General features: G+C 42.7%; 2 protein-coding genes across 3 annotated transcripts; one reads left to right on the forward strand and one right to left on the reverse strand.

Annotated features, from left to right (window-relative positions):
• Window positions 1–175: 175 nt before the first annotated feature.
• LOC135081004 (replication factor C subunit 2) lies at window positions 176–3,826 on the forward strand. Its single transcript, XM_063975724.1, has 4 exons — window positions 176–709; window positions 1,106–1,327; window positions 1,782–2,018; window positions 3,270–3,826. Exons 1-4 carry the CDS (start codon window positions 341–343, stop codon window positions 3,501–3,503), a joined length of 1,062 nt encoding a protein of 353 aa, XP_063831794.1. The 5' UTR covers window positions 176–340; the 3' UTR covers window positions 3,504–3,826.
• On the reverse strand, window positions 3,812–13,249 carry LOC135081005 (glucosamine-6-phosphate isomerase). 2 transcript variants are annotated; one of them, XM_063975727.1, is made up of 6 exons: window positions 13,039–13,249; window positions 10,781–11,033; window positions 10,252–10,434; window positions 9,541–9,725; window positions 5,091–5,264; window positions 3,812–3,992 (listed from the first exon to the last, which is right to left on the reverse strand). In XM_063975727.1, the coding sequence occupies exons 2-6, from the start codon at window positions 11,004–11,006 to the stop codon at window positions 3,948–3,950; spliced, it is 813 nt and encodes a 270-aa protein (XP_063831797.1). In that variant the 5' UTR covers window positions 11,007–11,033; window positions 13,039–13,249; the 3' UTR covers window positions 3,812–3,947. The 2 variants fall into 2 exon arrangements, with proteins under 2 accessions (XP_063831797.1, XP_063831796.1); XM_063975726.1 differs by having other exon boundaries at window positions 3,812–4,313.
• Window positions 13,250–16,463: the final 3,214 nt, after the last annotated feature.

Here is a 16,463-nt window from a genome sequence, read left to right on the forward strand (position 1 = left end):
TTAACTGGAAGAGAAAGCAATATGGCATTAAGTTCACCTTTTGTAGTTTTTATGGTGAGTTCCAAACATGGATAATTTATCCAAACTTTGTTATCTTACGCTCATGCTTACGCTTTGTTAATGTAAAAAAAAAGTAATGTCAGGTTTGACGTTTGTTGACAATCAAAAACCAAAACAACAAATGTGTTTTTCGCGGTAGTTTTCACGATTTTAATCAGCTGTGAAAGTGATTTTAGATCAATTTATTAACTAAGTAATCATTTTTATGATACTGTTGAATGTTTGATTGATATTTAGCTGCTGTATTATATCGCACTTGACTCATTAAATAAAATAAAACATGAGTGACGATGATGTTACGATCATGGAAGTAGATGAGGTTGTACCGAAACCCTCTAAATCCACAGCCAAGCCTGCTAAATCAACAGCGCACTTACCTTGGATCGAAAAGTACCGCCCCCAAGTATTCACTGATATTGTGGGGAATGAAGATACAGTGTCGCGGTTGGCGGTGTTCGCGCGCACCGGCAACGCGCCCAACATCATCATCGCCGGGCCGCCGGGCGTAGGCAAGACCACCACCATCCTGTGCCTGGCGCGCGCGTTGCTGGGCGCTTCATTCAAGGACGCCGTCTTGGAGCTGAACGCTTCCAACGACCGTGGCATAGATGTAGTCCGAAACAAGATCAAGATGTTTGCTCAACAGAAGGTAATTATGTAGTTGACCCTATTGTTACTTTTGTGTAGGGCTTATCCTTATGATAATGTCACATGAGCTGACTTTTGATTACAACAATGAAATGTATGTGTCAATTGAACATACAGCATCATTTTTATGTTGTCTTTTGTTGCCAAAATAAAATTAATTTCTTTCTTAAGTTCTCTTTCATTAATTACTAATTGCTTGTTTCTGTGGTGGTCATTCACAGTCAACATTGAGCCTTTGCATTACATGCATTGTGAATGGAATATAAAGCCTGTGTGTTACAGATTAATTTTAAACCTTTTACTTGGCTTAGTATCAAACCATTTATATTTCAGTTGGATAATGCTAACTTTGTATTTGATATAAGTACTCCATCTATTGGTATATACTTCATTTTAGGTGACCCTGCCTGCTGGGCGCCACAAGATTGTGATCCTGGACGAAGCAGATAGCATGACAGAGGGCGCTCAGCAGGCTCTGCGGCGCACAATGGAGCTTTACTCCAGCACTACTCGGTTTGCGCTGGCCGCCAACAACAGCGAGAAGATTATCGAGCCCATCCAGTCCCGCTGTGCTGTGCTGCGCTACTCCAGGCTGACTGATGCTCAGATACTTGCCAAAGTGAGTTCTTGTTAGTTTTGAAATGACTCATTAATTATTCCTACTTTACACCTATACCTGTTACCTGTGTAACTGTAACATGTCTTTTTCATTATAATAATAAACATAAAATAACAAAGGTAATATGTTGTCAGCAATGGTGAATAAAATAATATAGTCTAAAGAATCTCCTTTCTGATGCAATTTAGAACCAGATGGATCTTCTTAATTTTCTTTTTTTGGGGTGATGAAGGAATGAGGGTTTTCGCGATTGAAAAATCCGCCAGATGGCGGGACGTGGATGTGGGGTCTGACTGCTGCCGTGATTGGTGGATTTTGACATATCTGTCAATGTCATGTCAAAAATAACCAATCATGCAGCATTTGGACCTCGCGTCTACGTATTGCCATCTGGCGGATTCAATCGCGAAAACCCTCATTCAGTCAAGACCCTATACTACAATTATGTGTCCAGGTCATAGAAGTGTGCGAGAAGGAGCAGCTGTCGTACACGGAGGAAGGCGTGAGCGCGGTGGTGTTCACGGCGCAGGGCGACCTGCGCGCCGCGCTCAACAACCTGCAGGCCACCGCGCACGGCGCCGGCCACGTCAGCCCCGACCACGTGTTCCGCGTCTGCGACGAGCCGCACCCGCTGCTCGTGCGCACCATGCTCGACCACTGCGTCGCGCAGGACATACACGCCGCTTACAAGGTCAATCTCAGATTATTTTGTCATTTTGCTTTCAATGTGCTGTTTGAAACATGTTGTTTTAATTAGAGAAGACGAGAAGTAGAGATTACGAAATGACCCATATTTAGGTAAATTACCAACCTACTCTTGGGTTTGACGCAGACCGTCCCGTTCGCATTTCGTCACGAATTAAAGTCTGTTCGCCGAGAGTTAATAAATATTATGAAATGTCTTGCAATAGCGACTGTCGCTTAATTATCGCATTCTGTATGGCGGGCGTCGTTTGTCACAACGCGCACTGAGTACCATGGTACGAGCCACGCAGCTGTCGTCAAGCGCCCCGGCCGGCGGGCGGCGGCGGCCACAGCGTGACCACTTTTAGTTGATTTCTACTTTTTTGGTAGATTTGAGGCAAAGAGAACGATGACTTAGTAGTGCGAAATCGTTTAATAGATTTTGGTACATAATTGGTATTTTTAGAACATTCTTATAAATGGTAGTCCAAAATTAAATTGTAACCGAGCCGAGAATCCAGGCCAAAAAAAAAAGGCCAGGCCAAATAATCTACCAACTTTTTCATTATATCGACAAAAATAATAAGCGGGCCGCAATTTATAATGAGTTTAGAACCTCTGATATTTTTTTTTATCAACTCTCGGCGAACAGACTTTAAAACTAGTAGTATAATGTACAGTGTTGCCAGAAGGTTACTTTTGTAACCTTTTAGGTTACTTTTGAACTGCATTGGTTACTTTTAGGTTACACGAATTAAAAGGTTACTTTTAGGTGATTTTTCAGAAATTGTAGAATTAACTTTTACAAGTTATTCATTAAAAAAATTAATAGTGTCAATTTAAAAATTATGTCATAAACTGCATAAAATGAGTTTTAGTGAATGTTTTTCGATAATAAAACGCAAATCCAGGAAACGTTTTTATACGACCGGTCACTTTTCGGTCTTCATGGAATGGTCAAAATTTCGAACTTAGGTAAAAGATATTTGTATTTCATTTTCGCACTTCGCATTGTCGCTCCGCACCTCCCCCCCCCCCCCCCCCCCCCGCATGAAGGTTACTTTTTATTCAAAAAGGTTACATTTTTTAATATTTCTGGTAACTTCTGACAAGACCCGACTGGCAACACTGATAATGTATAGTGTATACGCCTGAAAAGGTAGAACTAAGAGATGCCTGTAACTATTTATAAGAACCCTTGTAACCTTTGTTCATACACAATAAAGACTTTATTACTTAGTATTTCGTCATCACGCAGATAATCGCGAAGCTGTGCAAGCTGGGCTACGCGACGGAGGACATCGTGAGCAACATCTTCCGCGTGTGCAAGACGCTGGAGGCGGGCGAGGACACGCGGCTGGCGCTCGTCCGCGAGATCGGGCTCACACACATGCGCGTGGCGGACGGGCTGGCGTCGCCGCTGCAGCTGGCCGGGCTGCTGGCGCGCATGTGCCGCGCCGCCGGCACGCCCGCCGCCGGTGCCGGCTGGTAAAACTCGAGCCGGAAGAAAAAAACCCATGAACTGTCCAAACTGAAACATTATTATTAATAAAGCCTGGTCCGTGAGCACGATTATGTTGCTGTCGCGCTCGCACACCCACTGCGGGCGCCCGTCGCAGCAATTATAATTACGCGCGAGCGATAAGGATGGGTAGCTTGGGGTCATTGGACAAAATTCTACGTGCTCATGGACCAGGCTTTAGAAGGCTGATACAGATTGAAAAGAGTGTGCTACATATTGATTGTTAATATAATTTGATCAATGTGAACTGTAAATATTGTTATGGAAATAAAACCAAGTTTTGTACAATATAATTTTTATTTTAATATCATAATATAAAAGTTTCGAACTTTTAAACATCAAATGCAATAACGATACATAAAATCGATAAGCTTATTATCTAGAGTATAAAAACAATAGTTTGTGGAATGTAGCTCACCGTGTGATCTCTAACAATTTGTTGTGCTCCACCATGAGACTCTGGAATGCACCGGGTTGAGGTTCATTAGTAAAGACACTAAAGTATGCTTATCTCTAAAGTATTTTGTGTCATGGCAGCACCAATTTCGATATTCCTAAACCTAATAACGTACGCAGCTCTCGGACAGGAGCTGAAGTTGAATTTACAAACTGAGGGAGGAATTTAATTTTGTTTAGTGTACGAGGCAGAAGATGGGCAGGCTTCGGCGCGAATGTTGGCGAGTGGGCCCGCGGCGCCGGTATATGACACCGTCAGTGTATGACGCGCTGCTCGTCCACGGGCTTGCCCTCGATCATCTTCTGGTGCTCCTCGCTCAGCGCCTACGCCACACGCAACATTCAGACCAACGATCGACTTTTGCCATAACATTTCATTTAAAAAGAATGACACAAATTATCGCGTATATTTACACGTTAGTAAGCCGAATATAATTGATAGAACATGCAATTTTATTGAATCTTAGAGGTCACTATTATTATCTAGCATTCTGTATAGACTTTTCCACATTTTTTTAAGAAACAAAAATTTGTGGATGAGGAGATAAACCGATCGCAAGTCTGAAATCCCTTCATGCAATCCCTTTCAAACATCCATGCTTTCCACCAAAAGCAAATTTTTATTCTAGGAGGCATTCAAAATTAAAAGATTTGAAGAAGTTAATTGCGGAAGGTTCTTTGTCCAGGAGATTTTTAAGTGGATAAATACCACCACCTTAGTAGCTTGGCAATATTATGTTAACTACCTGCAAATAATGTAGTAACCGACTCGACAGAGAAGACATTAAAAGGGACAGTCATTGAAAATACAGAAACAATATCAATGAGGGCCTAACCAAATGCATCTTTTATTTGCTTGGAAATTAGAATAAGTGGAAGTAGAATCAGGTCAAGATTTTGGCAAACAACAGGTGCGGTGTATAGCGCGAGGTTACGGTTACACAACTAAGATCAAGCCAAGCCTTTGTATTGATTTGATCATTTAACAAAAAAAAATCATCGATTGCTAATAAAAGAAGTGCATGATTTGATTCGGCCCCGAGTAGTGAACGATGCATATTGAATACTCAACGAGGAGGAAGGTAAAGTCGGGTGTCTCACCTTGAAGTACTTGACGGTCTTGACGCGCAGCTCGAGCGTGGCGGCCTCGTCGCACACGAACAGCGTCTGCGCGTGCTGCTGGAAGGCCGACACCGTCCACATGTGGTTCACGCCCTCCTCCACCGCCTTGGCCAGCGCCAGCGACTTGTGCACGCCCGTGATCAGGATCATCACCTGCGCACAACGACGTTCGTTCGTATGGATGCCACCCACTGGGAGATACTCGCACGGTGGCGAGGACATTAATGACTGGAGTCTTTACCCATGGTTAGTTCAGTAGGTAACAATGATTTTTTTACGAAAAAACTAGTAAACTTTGTTATAGCCGGGATTTTCTTCTTGTCTTGACGACAACAAACCTACACAGTTTCAGTCCAAAACTCTGCTACAAGAGTAGCGTTGTCAGTAGCATTCATTAAATCTTCCTGCGTGCAGTTGTTTTTGCACGCAGCTGCACGACATGTGCTGCATTGACTGGGGAACACAACCACACTTGCACTCCAAGTTTGAACCATCTGAGAATCCCCACCTGAACAGATTGTTCTTACTACGGCCGGAATGGTTACTCAACTTACACTCGTCAAGTTGTATGATCTAAAAATCTGTAAAAAACGTGGCTTCAGAAATGTTACAGATAAAATGTGACATTTGTGTATTTTCACCTGCGCCCTTAAGAGCGTTTACGCCGTTTGGCGCAAAAACAGTACTTTTTCAACTCGTTACAATCATTAACCAGTAATATTACAAATATGTTATAGGCATAAATAGTTAGGCAATTTCGTCGTCTAAATAGTTAATTGAGAAAATATTGCGATTAGTTTAGTATTTAAGAATTCTATCAAGATAAGTCCATACAGGTTTTGTAAATTTCCACTTTAGCGTCAGTTTACAAGCTGAAATTTTTATAAAAATATTGTGAAAACGATTTAACAAACATTTATATCCTATAGCATAGATCCTTGGGCAAATAGTTATCTGAGAAAATTTTTAGATTTAAGCATTTTACAATAAGAAATCACAAATTAAAAGAACGTGAAATACCCAAAAATCAAAGTGATTTTTTCACCAATATTCTTCCTTTATTCAACACAAAAATAGCTTAATATAATAAAAGAATATCTTATCTAAAATATTTACTTTGAAATTTAAAATAATTCATTGTAATTTTTTTTCTATGAGTATTTGAAAAGTACTATAAATCGCCGCGCACGAATCGTACAAATTCAGTCCGCCTCGAGGCGTTCCAGAGTGAGGTCACGTCGCTCGGTGCTCTGCTGACATGTGTCACGCGTACGTTGATCTTTGACAGGTAGCTGGACTTTTATAGTGTATCCGCAAAATCTTGGTGGTAGATTTTGCGATCACGTGGTAATTAAAATATTTTATTGTTATTTTTCATTACAGTCTATTTTTACAACAAATTCTATTTCAGACGTAATGAAAAATAAAATTAAGTTATTTTTAGCAATGAAACGAAAACGAATGACGAAAATTTGGAACAGCAAGTTATGTATGTATACTAATATTATAAAGAGGAATAATACTAACAATTTATTTGCCATAAATAGGTGGTTACAGAATAGTTAATAGGAATGCTCTGCCAGCAGGGTCCCACCTAGTTGTAGGGGGAACATACACAACATATTACAGTCGGAAAATCTTTGCGGTAGGTACTTCGGATTGTAGTTAGTTGGACAGTGGTCATTTGACGGCCACTTGAATCGTCTCACCCCTCAGCTTTTGGCTACCGCCGGCGCACTAAGCCGGTTGATGCCTAATCTCGGAGGCCCGGCCGCACTGAGTCGCTGACTATACTTTTGCGTCGCGCGTTGGTCGTATATGGGGCTCGAGTATGGCACAGTGCTGTGTAGTCGTGGAGCATCCTACTGTTGAAAAAAGCGCAACGCATGATATCACTGAGGCACAGGCTGAGGTAATTCGTGGATACCGCATAGTATCCGCAGTCCGTCTATTCCCGGTTGTGGACACTGACTATGTCCCTACTGAGGATAAATGGGAAAAAAAATATTGTCATTAGTGGCGACGTATAACAATCGTACTATCCTTCCTACTAATATAATATTATAAATGCGAAAGTTTGGATGTCTGGATGTCTGGATGTTTGTTACTCTTTCACTCAAAAACTACTGAACGGATTTTGTTGAAACTTTACAGTATTATTGTTTATAACCCAGATTAACATATAGGCTATAATGTATGACGATATGTGACAAATAAATTTCAATAAATAAATAAGACGTGTCTAAAAAGTGCAATCTATCGTATTGGTTAAAATCTACAGCGCTGGACAAACTACTGTTTTTGACGTTCGTAAAAATTCATGCGGGGGAAGCCGTGAAACGCCATCTATCAACATGATATCAAACAACAGATTTTACGAACTAAGGAGTAAAACGAGGTCCACGCGTACGAAGTCGCGGGCGGCCGCTAGTTCAAAATAAAATTAATAATATTTGTATTCATCTGGTCTTACTTGACTTTTACTTTACGTATGCCATGCACGATGACATTTGCGTCAATATTTGTGTACGTCCCCACTAGGCATAATTGGGATGTATTTTTCTAATTTGTCATAAGTTGTGAGAAAGCCTGTAGCTACAACTGGGAAAGTATGTGTCGCCACTGGTGACAATCGATTTATTATTTATGCCATTTATCCTCAGTGGCGACAAAGCTAGTGTCGACAACCGAGAATAGACGCCAGTTGCGAGGTGACCATAGGTCCCAAGGGGAAATGTACGTGTACGTGCACCACGAGAGGTGAAAACCAAAAGGTAGAGGCTTGAGGATCTAGGCCCTAGAGTGCTGAAGGGTACGCCTGGCCGTCAGCCAAATTTTACGTCGCACCATAGAGGCAGTTCTGCCTGTATTAGAGGAGTGGGTGCGACGGCATGATCGCCTCACACATAGCCACTGTATTTTTATGTGTGCAATAAAGATTTTAAATAAATAAATAAATAGGGCGACCCAGGTTCTACCGGGCCATGGGTGCTTCAGGCCATTCCTCCATCGTATAGGCCGAGAGCCTGTAGATGGTTGTCAGTTAACACTGCAGTCTTGGCACGTGAGTCACCGCAGCAGACTGACACGCTCCAACAGTGCCCAGCCTAAGCGAACGAGCGGCGCGGTTGGAAATGACCTCTCCCTACCAATCGGGAAGAGGCGTGAGATAGATAGATTAATTGTTTATTTGTTGTAACACACACTTTTTTAATGCTTTTAACACACACATTATGTATAGTTGCTATTGAAATTCAATTCAATATCGAAATAAAGTTAGTTAGTCAAGAAACACACTAGGTGACACCACTGGTATTTTGTTACACAGGTTAGTAATAATTTCAACAGTTGCAACATAACAAAAGTGACAAAACAACAGAAGATAAAGATGACTAGCGTTTCAAATAGTTCCCTGCGTCAGAGTGATGTGTGCCGCAGCGATGCAAAAAGCAAAGACCTCAGTATAAACACTACCCTCAAAAGGGCAGAACACTCGTTTTCAGCTTTTGCTAGAGAACGCATGAAGCGTACAGGTACGGAATGAACCCGCTCGCTTTCGGAAACAATATCTACATTAGTATAAAATATATTCTTATGAGACAAATAATCTTATGGCATAACGACACTCCGGTTATCCGCCGCCGACACCCTGGGCTCAAGAGGACAGGTTATGGTCTCCAACTGTCCCTTCCTAACAGGCCTCGGTCGCTAGACATGGAGGTGTCTGGTGGCGGCTAAGGACGAATGCTACAGGCAACAGCCAATGGCGATGTCCCGCGTTCCCTCATATCACTCATATGGATCATGGCAGAAACAGTCAGGTTTTTAGTGGGTGTAGGGGCTACCCACCTTCTGGTAGGAAGAACCCCACATAACCCACTAGCTGCCCCCGCAGCTGGTGGGTATGAAATGTTATGCATTTTCCGGATAAAAAAAGAATAGTTAACAGGAAAAGTTTGTTTTGAATAGAACCGATTTGAAAAAATCTCTCACCATTAAAATTCAATTTTTTTTCTGCTGAACATAGGCTGTATAAAATATTCTCAAAATAGTAAAAAACTTTTGATAATTTACTATTTGATAAAGAATTTACGTATTTATTATTTATTAGGACTAATGTATACCATGATTTATAATTATGGAGTCGGTGTTGGAAGATTTGAAGATTTTATAGTTTCCTTGAGCTGTCACTTGACAGCCTGGCACACTTTTACGATGGTGGATCAAAGTATTTTGGTTTGACTATAGAGCGTGAGAACACGCACACAGTCACAATTATTTTAGTGTGAATAAAAATAGCATCGAAATTACCTAAACTTGACATGCCACGCTAGACGTAAACGCTCTTAATTGTTTTGGACAACCTTAATATGCATTGACTGTGATGATTACCGCCTGGAGCCAAATAAATATTACGAGCATTGCGAACCTCTTTAGCGTCCATGACGGTGCCGACGCCGACGGTGAGCGCCTGGCGCGGCACCTTGGAGATGTCGTTGCCGAAGAAGCGCTTGTTGGCTTCCAGCGTGTCGTAGGCCAGCGTCTTGACGCGCGTGCGCGACACCAGCGACGAGCCCGGCTCGTTGAACGCGATGTGCCCGTCGGGCCCGATGCCTGCAACAAGCGCCTTTCGTAAAAGATACCAGTTTGCGAATAATAAAATGCTATTTAGATACTGTAGTGAAGGTCGAAGGAACGGCTCGGAGGACGCGGGTGGCGTAGGACCGGTCGTTCTGGATATACTCGGGGGAGGCCTTTGTCCAGCAGTGGACGTCATTTGGCTGAAACGAGATACTGTAGATAAGGAACTCCTTTTTTTACACAGGGAAATGTTTACGCATACTTACTGGCCCATGGGGACGGCTTGTGGTTTATGTGGGATTTCCCTCCCAGCCAGAAGGCCGGGACTTATCCAACTACCCACCAAAACCCGACAATGTCCTCTGGAGCCCAATGAAACGGACCTGCGGGTTAGTGTCCTAACCTGGACATTCGTTCGCGCCACTGTCTCAGGCTTCGAGGGGTTCCCTCCTCCGGTTGTTTTTTAAATAGTTTTCTCGGACCACATAGATAGTTGTGAAGTCCCAGTTGCACCTGGCACCACAAAATAATTATTATCTTGGGTTGTATGAACGCGTACCCCCGATGAAGAGGTGCACGCCGCCGGCCTGCTGGATGAGGTCCTCGAAGCGCTGGCACTCGGCCACGAGGTCGGGCGCGTTGCCGTCCAGCACGTGCGCGTTGGCCGGCTCGATGTCCACGTGCCGGAAGAACTCGTTCCACATGTAGTAGTGGTACGACTCGGGGTGGTCGCGCGGGAGACCTGCGACATAACGGAATATTTAATGCGTCTACAACAAGACTAAGAAAAACTGCATCAAATTTCGACCACGCAAATGGCTTAAATCAAATTAAATCGTTTATTTATGCAAATATGTCCCAACCCTTTCTACTGCTTTGGGATAGTAATGTGAGCCAGAGATGAGAAGCAACAGCGGTCGAAATATGCTCAAAACTGTGAAGTTATGAAGGTAGTTAACCGTAGGTAGCCGTTTAGACAAGTTCTTCGTCACATAATGTAATTTTTTCAAGGTAAAGGTTGAGTCAAACAACAAAAAAAGAGAAGCAAAACGGAACCGAGGCGCGAGCCGCGCTCCGGTGACACTGACCGACATACTCGTCCATGTTGAAGGTGGTGACGTGCTTGAAGGAGATCTTGCCCTCGCGGTGGAACTGGATGAGCTTGCGGTACATGCCGAGCGGCGTGCCGCCCGTGGGCAGCCCCAGCACGAAGTGGCGGCCGGGCCCTGGCGCGAACTGCGTCACGCGCTGCAGCACGAAGCGCGCCGCCCACTCCGCCACCACGTCCGCGTCGTCCAGGATGATCAGCCGCATCGCGCCGCGCTACTCCGGGCCTCTTGGCTGCAACGGGTCGAGTCGAAGCAATTAAGCGTATAGCGTGCAGAAATTATCAAAATTATTTACCTAATACGCTGATGTTATTCTACCATCAAGGTTATGCATACGTTCCCAGGATATGAATTATACTGTATCAGACGTAAAAAAAACATAACTCTTCTTCTGGAGCAGTCGGGTAAAAACTAATTTACTCTATTCACACTCATCATTTACCTCAGCATACTATTTTTCAAAATGATGACGTCCAATCAACATATTAAGTATTTTTTACATCAGGCCCTTAGTCATATTCATTTTCAATTTAATTTACTAGTGAAGAAGAAGGTCTTGGCTACATAATATAAAGTAATACAAGGCCGGTATAAGGTAAATAAAGCTTTAGACTATAATAATATGTCACTTAAGACAATACCAACATTAGATATTTTATTATATTTATAGCGAAGTAAATAGCTGTGTATGCGATGTAATGTAAGGGCCAATAAGTTATCATTAGAGTGCATTACACTTGCTTTCCAAACATCGCGGTATCAATAAATACGAGATAAAAAGTCAATGTTCCAATTACAGTGAACACTGATATGTGCTGTGCAATATAAAAGTACTTTAATACATTAGTATGGCTTTGTAGTCATTATGTTAGAGTAACGTAATGTCGAAGTAAAGTTTGTCGGAGTTTACTTAGGTAGCCTAGATCATTATAATTGCGAAACATTTCAATAATTATTTGCTAAAAGAAATCTATACTTATAATAAATCTGTAGAGAGGTCAATTCTGTACATGAAATATATTTTCAAAATAACTATCAGGGGGTGATTAGTGATCGATACTGATGCCAAAAATGCAATCAGTAAAATTTTTGTCTGTCTGTCTGTCTGTATGTTCCTTATAGAAACAAAAACTACTTGACGGATTTTAACGAAACTTGGTACAATTATTCTTCGTACTCCTGGGCAGGTTATAGGATACTTAGGAATTCCCACGGGCACGGGAATTAGCGGGAAAATTCTTTTGTATGAAAAATCTAAACTGCTTAAGTTAGACGCTTGAAATTTGGCATGCAGGTACCTTAGTAAACTCAAAGCTTAGTTACAACAGGATATTGCAAAATTCCCACGGGAACGGGAGTTAGCGGGAAAAACATTGGTATCAAAAAATCTAAACGGCGTAAGATAGATGAAGGGGGTAAAACGGGATCCACGCGTACGAAGTCGCGGGCGGCCGCTAGTAGGTTTTAAAATCGCACTAAATGGGTTGCCATGCATATTGCATTCTAGCTGGCCGGCCAGCATTGTGATTAACGGTATTCATTGAAAACAGGAAATTTGGCAATGCTTGCGTGATGACTTTGAATTCAATTTACAAACCCCCATAAATAGGTACGTAGGTGTACATACATACTCTATATAAACGTATGTAGGTAACTATATACACTAGTAAATACTTCTATCTCCATACAATGTCATACTACCTAAAACGTAGACTGATGTTCAACGTGCGCCCAACTTTTATAAGTTATTATTTTGTAGGTACTACTACTAGTACAGTTAAAGGTTCTTATCGAACTTATTTTAACATGTGCAAGCCAGAGTGTATTAAACATCTACTTGATCTTAAGTAGCAATAGCATCGAAGAATAATACGAAACAAAAGAAACGTGATAGACCGGTTTTTTCACCCTCCCAAAATGCTTTAAAAGACAAGCAAGGTTAAATATTTTACTAAATGCACAATAAATGTAAGACTGCCATGTTTACTTTCAATGATTTTAATTTAGTACTAAGTATATTTATTGTATTAAAACGCTTGCCGATTCGATTATACTTTATAGTAAGTTATTTTTATTTTTTTAGTCGGTACATAAACAAAAAAAAAGTTTTTGCATGGACAGTTGTTAATTATGAAGGCAATATTACTTACCGATTAAATAAAAATCATTTTTTAGCTGAACAAGAAACAGCCAAAATATTTTTGGCAGGTCATTGCCCTGTCGCAAAGGTCACTCACCTTGGTGGTCGCCGCACTGACTCACTTGATATTGCGCGATATCTTTCTGTTGCCTCCCTTCGGCTCGCTGTCGACGGAGTTTAGTAAAAACAAAACACAACCTCTACGATTGGTAAATAAATTGTTTGTGACACGAGTTATCAAGCGAAGCCCATGCTCGCTTATCAGTCCAGTCAGCTGCTCTCCGTGCTGAATGACAGTGGATGTCAATAAAGAATGCCGTCGTTGACAACATTGTGTTGCCATTTCAAAATAAGATACATAAAGTAGTAGTTTCATACCGCTACCGCAACACTCCTCGATGGTTCGGCGCTTCGACGAAGTATTCGAGTCCGAAGCCGCACTGAAGCGCCGACCATTTCGCAAGAAGTATAGTAGCGGAGGTTTCAGGATTTAAATAAAAATCCTCAAATCCAATAAATGATGTTTATTTCTAATAATAATACTTATCAAGAGATTATTTAAAAAATTGAGAATTTCGCTAGGAGATAATAATCGTAATAGACAGAACAACATTAACAGTAACCACATAATCGATAAAACAAATTAGATATATAATATATCTTGATCGTTAAAAAATAATGATATCAAGAAATGAACATCATTGCAGTACCTGTACGAGGAAACTGGAAATGTAGAAAAGTTTGTGAAAGCACATACAGCCATAAACGATCAGGAAGTAAAGAGAGCGAGTTGCGTGTCATCTTTACATAAGTCACACAACGCGGTGAACCTAAACGTTTTACTAATTCTAAGTGTATTTGTTTCATTAAAAATAGGTACAAGTTTGTTTGCCCACCATAGGCCGAAGGCTGAGCCGAATGACCTAAGTTAACAACACCTCTAATCTCAATCTGTGTCGGTAAATATAATGGAAAAAATAGTCAGGTACTCGTATAAGAATACCATGCAGACAAAAACAGAGACTCGAGTGTGCCTCCACGAGGCAGCCGCGAGCGCGCAGGCCACTCGGCCCCGCCCGCGCAAACATAACTCCTTATTATAAAAATATCTTATGCAGTAAAATACAATATTTATTTGCGCATCGAACGATACAATGTCTTACGCTAAAATATTACGATACCGCTCGGGTAATAGGAGACATCAAGATATACAATAAATTAACCACGATCTGCGGCGATCACGTGTTGCGACGTCTTCATATCACAGAAAATTATAACAATTATTAAAAAATAATTCATAGTTGTTGAAATGTATGTTCCCATTGATTGGACATTGGTTTTGCGGGCCCGGAAAATATTAAAAATTAAGAATCGCAGAAATGCACTACGTGTCCAACGGAATATAGTATTTGACACCATTCCCTAATAATTCGAAATCACAACATTTTAAAAAGACACTTCATACTACTGGTCTCAAAACTTAATTAATTTTAAATCACCTGTAAATTAAGATTTTTGGCGACATTGTAATTGAAAAAAGTAGTTTAATTGAGTTGACAAAATAGTGACGTCCCTTGCTAGTATTGCCATAAAAAATCTATGGGAGTCTCGTTTTGACAGTTTTAAAAAGTACGTCTATTGATTGGTGTCAACAAGTCTATTGAGTTTGCTTATGATCTACACTATAGGCTAACAGTTATGTTGTGTGATGATAAGGGTTTATACATATTCTTGTAGAGATTTCTACATTCTACTTCTAAATAAACAATCATTCGTAACGTTAGTAACTTCACATTTCAGAAAATAACAACTTGTTTAAGGCAATGGGAAATGACAAGCTATTACTACGAAAACCATCATTCTGACAAAAAGTTAAAGAAGGCACTCTTCACTCTTGTGTATCCTTTGATAACGAAAATAGGTTTTGGCACTTATTTTGTAACATTTTCACGATGTAAAAGATATAGGATTACATTATAAATGCAAAAATACCAATCACTAGATTTTTGAAATTTCATCAACATTTCAGCATCACCAGAAACATGAACTTCTAACGTTAAGAACTGAATAGGACAGGACTCAATAATAACCAAGAGGCGCACGCCAACGAAAACGAATACCACTAATAAACTATCATATCAACACGTAGCCCGGCGTGACATTCCCGAGCGTCCTCAACTGAAGGAACATAATCTAACTAACTTATCACTAGTCCCTACTCCTTCACGCGCTCCCTTTTAAGTACGTTTCGAGGTCAGAACATCGGAAACAGCAACGTAAAAGTAATACAAAACGTAAGATAAGTTTCGAGCATCGCTCCGACCGACACGAACGCTTCGAAGCGCTCGTCGCACTCCCCGAACGGCACAAAAGCGTTACACGTAGGGAGTGAAATTACTGTTGTTAATGGTGAGCGCGGTGCGGAGGATGCGGCTGGCGGCCCCGTCCGCGGCCGGCTGCGCCTGCGCCCGCAGCTCGTTCTCCTGCTGGCGGTGCGGGGGCGGCTCGCAGTCGCGCGGCGGCGGCTTGCGCTTGGCGCGGGGCGCGGCGGGCGGCGGGCGCGGCTGCAGCAGCGCCGGGTCGGCGCGGCGCGGCGAGGCGAGCGGCTGCCACTGGCGCCAGGAGCTGGGCAGGTCGCGCTCCGCCGCGTGCGCCAGCGCGTCCGTCAGCACCTGCAGCGGGCCCGGCGGCCCCCCGGGGTGCTGCGCCGCCGCGCTGAGGTTGCGCGCGAGCGTCTGCTGTTGCCACTGAAGCTCGTGTTGAGCCAGGAGAGCTTTCGGGGGCTGTTTCCTCGCGTTTCGTCTTTGAGGGGGCCTCCCCGGTCTATGGCGGGCCGCGGCGGCCGGGTCGGTTCCGTCGGCGCTCCCCCGAGCCGGCGGCGCGGGGTAGAGACCCCAGGCTCCCGGTCCCGCGGGCCGCTGCGCGGGGCCGTCGGCCGGCCGGTCGTATCGCTGATGCCAGGGTGCGCCCGGAGTCGGAGCTCCCTCGACGCCGAGACGCTGCGGGCGCACCGATCGCTGCTGATGCCAGAACGGGTTCAGACTTAATGGCGCTCGAGGTGAAACCGTTGGGGTGCTGTCGTTTCGCGACGTATTTTTTCCGCTGCGTATCTGGGGAGATCTGACCGCATCTCGATGAAGGCCGGGTGTTAAAATGTTTCGCCGGGGGAAATAAGGATTAGGGAACGGTTGAGCGTTTTGGTACGATCGTTCCAAAGTTTGGCGGCTCATTTGCTGTAAAGGAATTTCAGGTACTGGAAGCGATCGAGTCGCAGTTTGGTCGCTTGTAGGATAAGATCGGTTGTGACGCTGTTGCCATGGATTGGATGTTTCTTGTGCATTAGTCTGAGTGTATTGCTGAGCGGGCAACACGTACGGGCGGTAGAAGTTTTGCTCCCGCTTCATCGTATGCAGAGGTTGTTGCATATCAAGCGAGTTGGATTTCAATAGACCTGCTTGACGTAAATAAAATTCTGGATTGATTAATTGTTGTGTGTTATTTTGATGTTCTCTATGCCCCATC

Source organism: Ostrinia nubilalis, chromosome 19 (assembly GCF_963855985.1).
Source record: "Ostrinia nubilalis chromosome 19, ilOstNubi1.1, whole genome shotgun sequence".
NCBI lineage: Eukaryota > Metazoa > Arthropoda > Insecta > Lepidoptera > Crambidae > Ostrinia > Ostrinia nubilalis.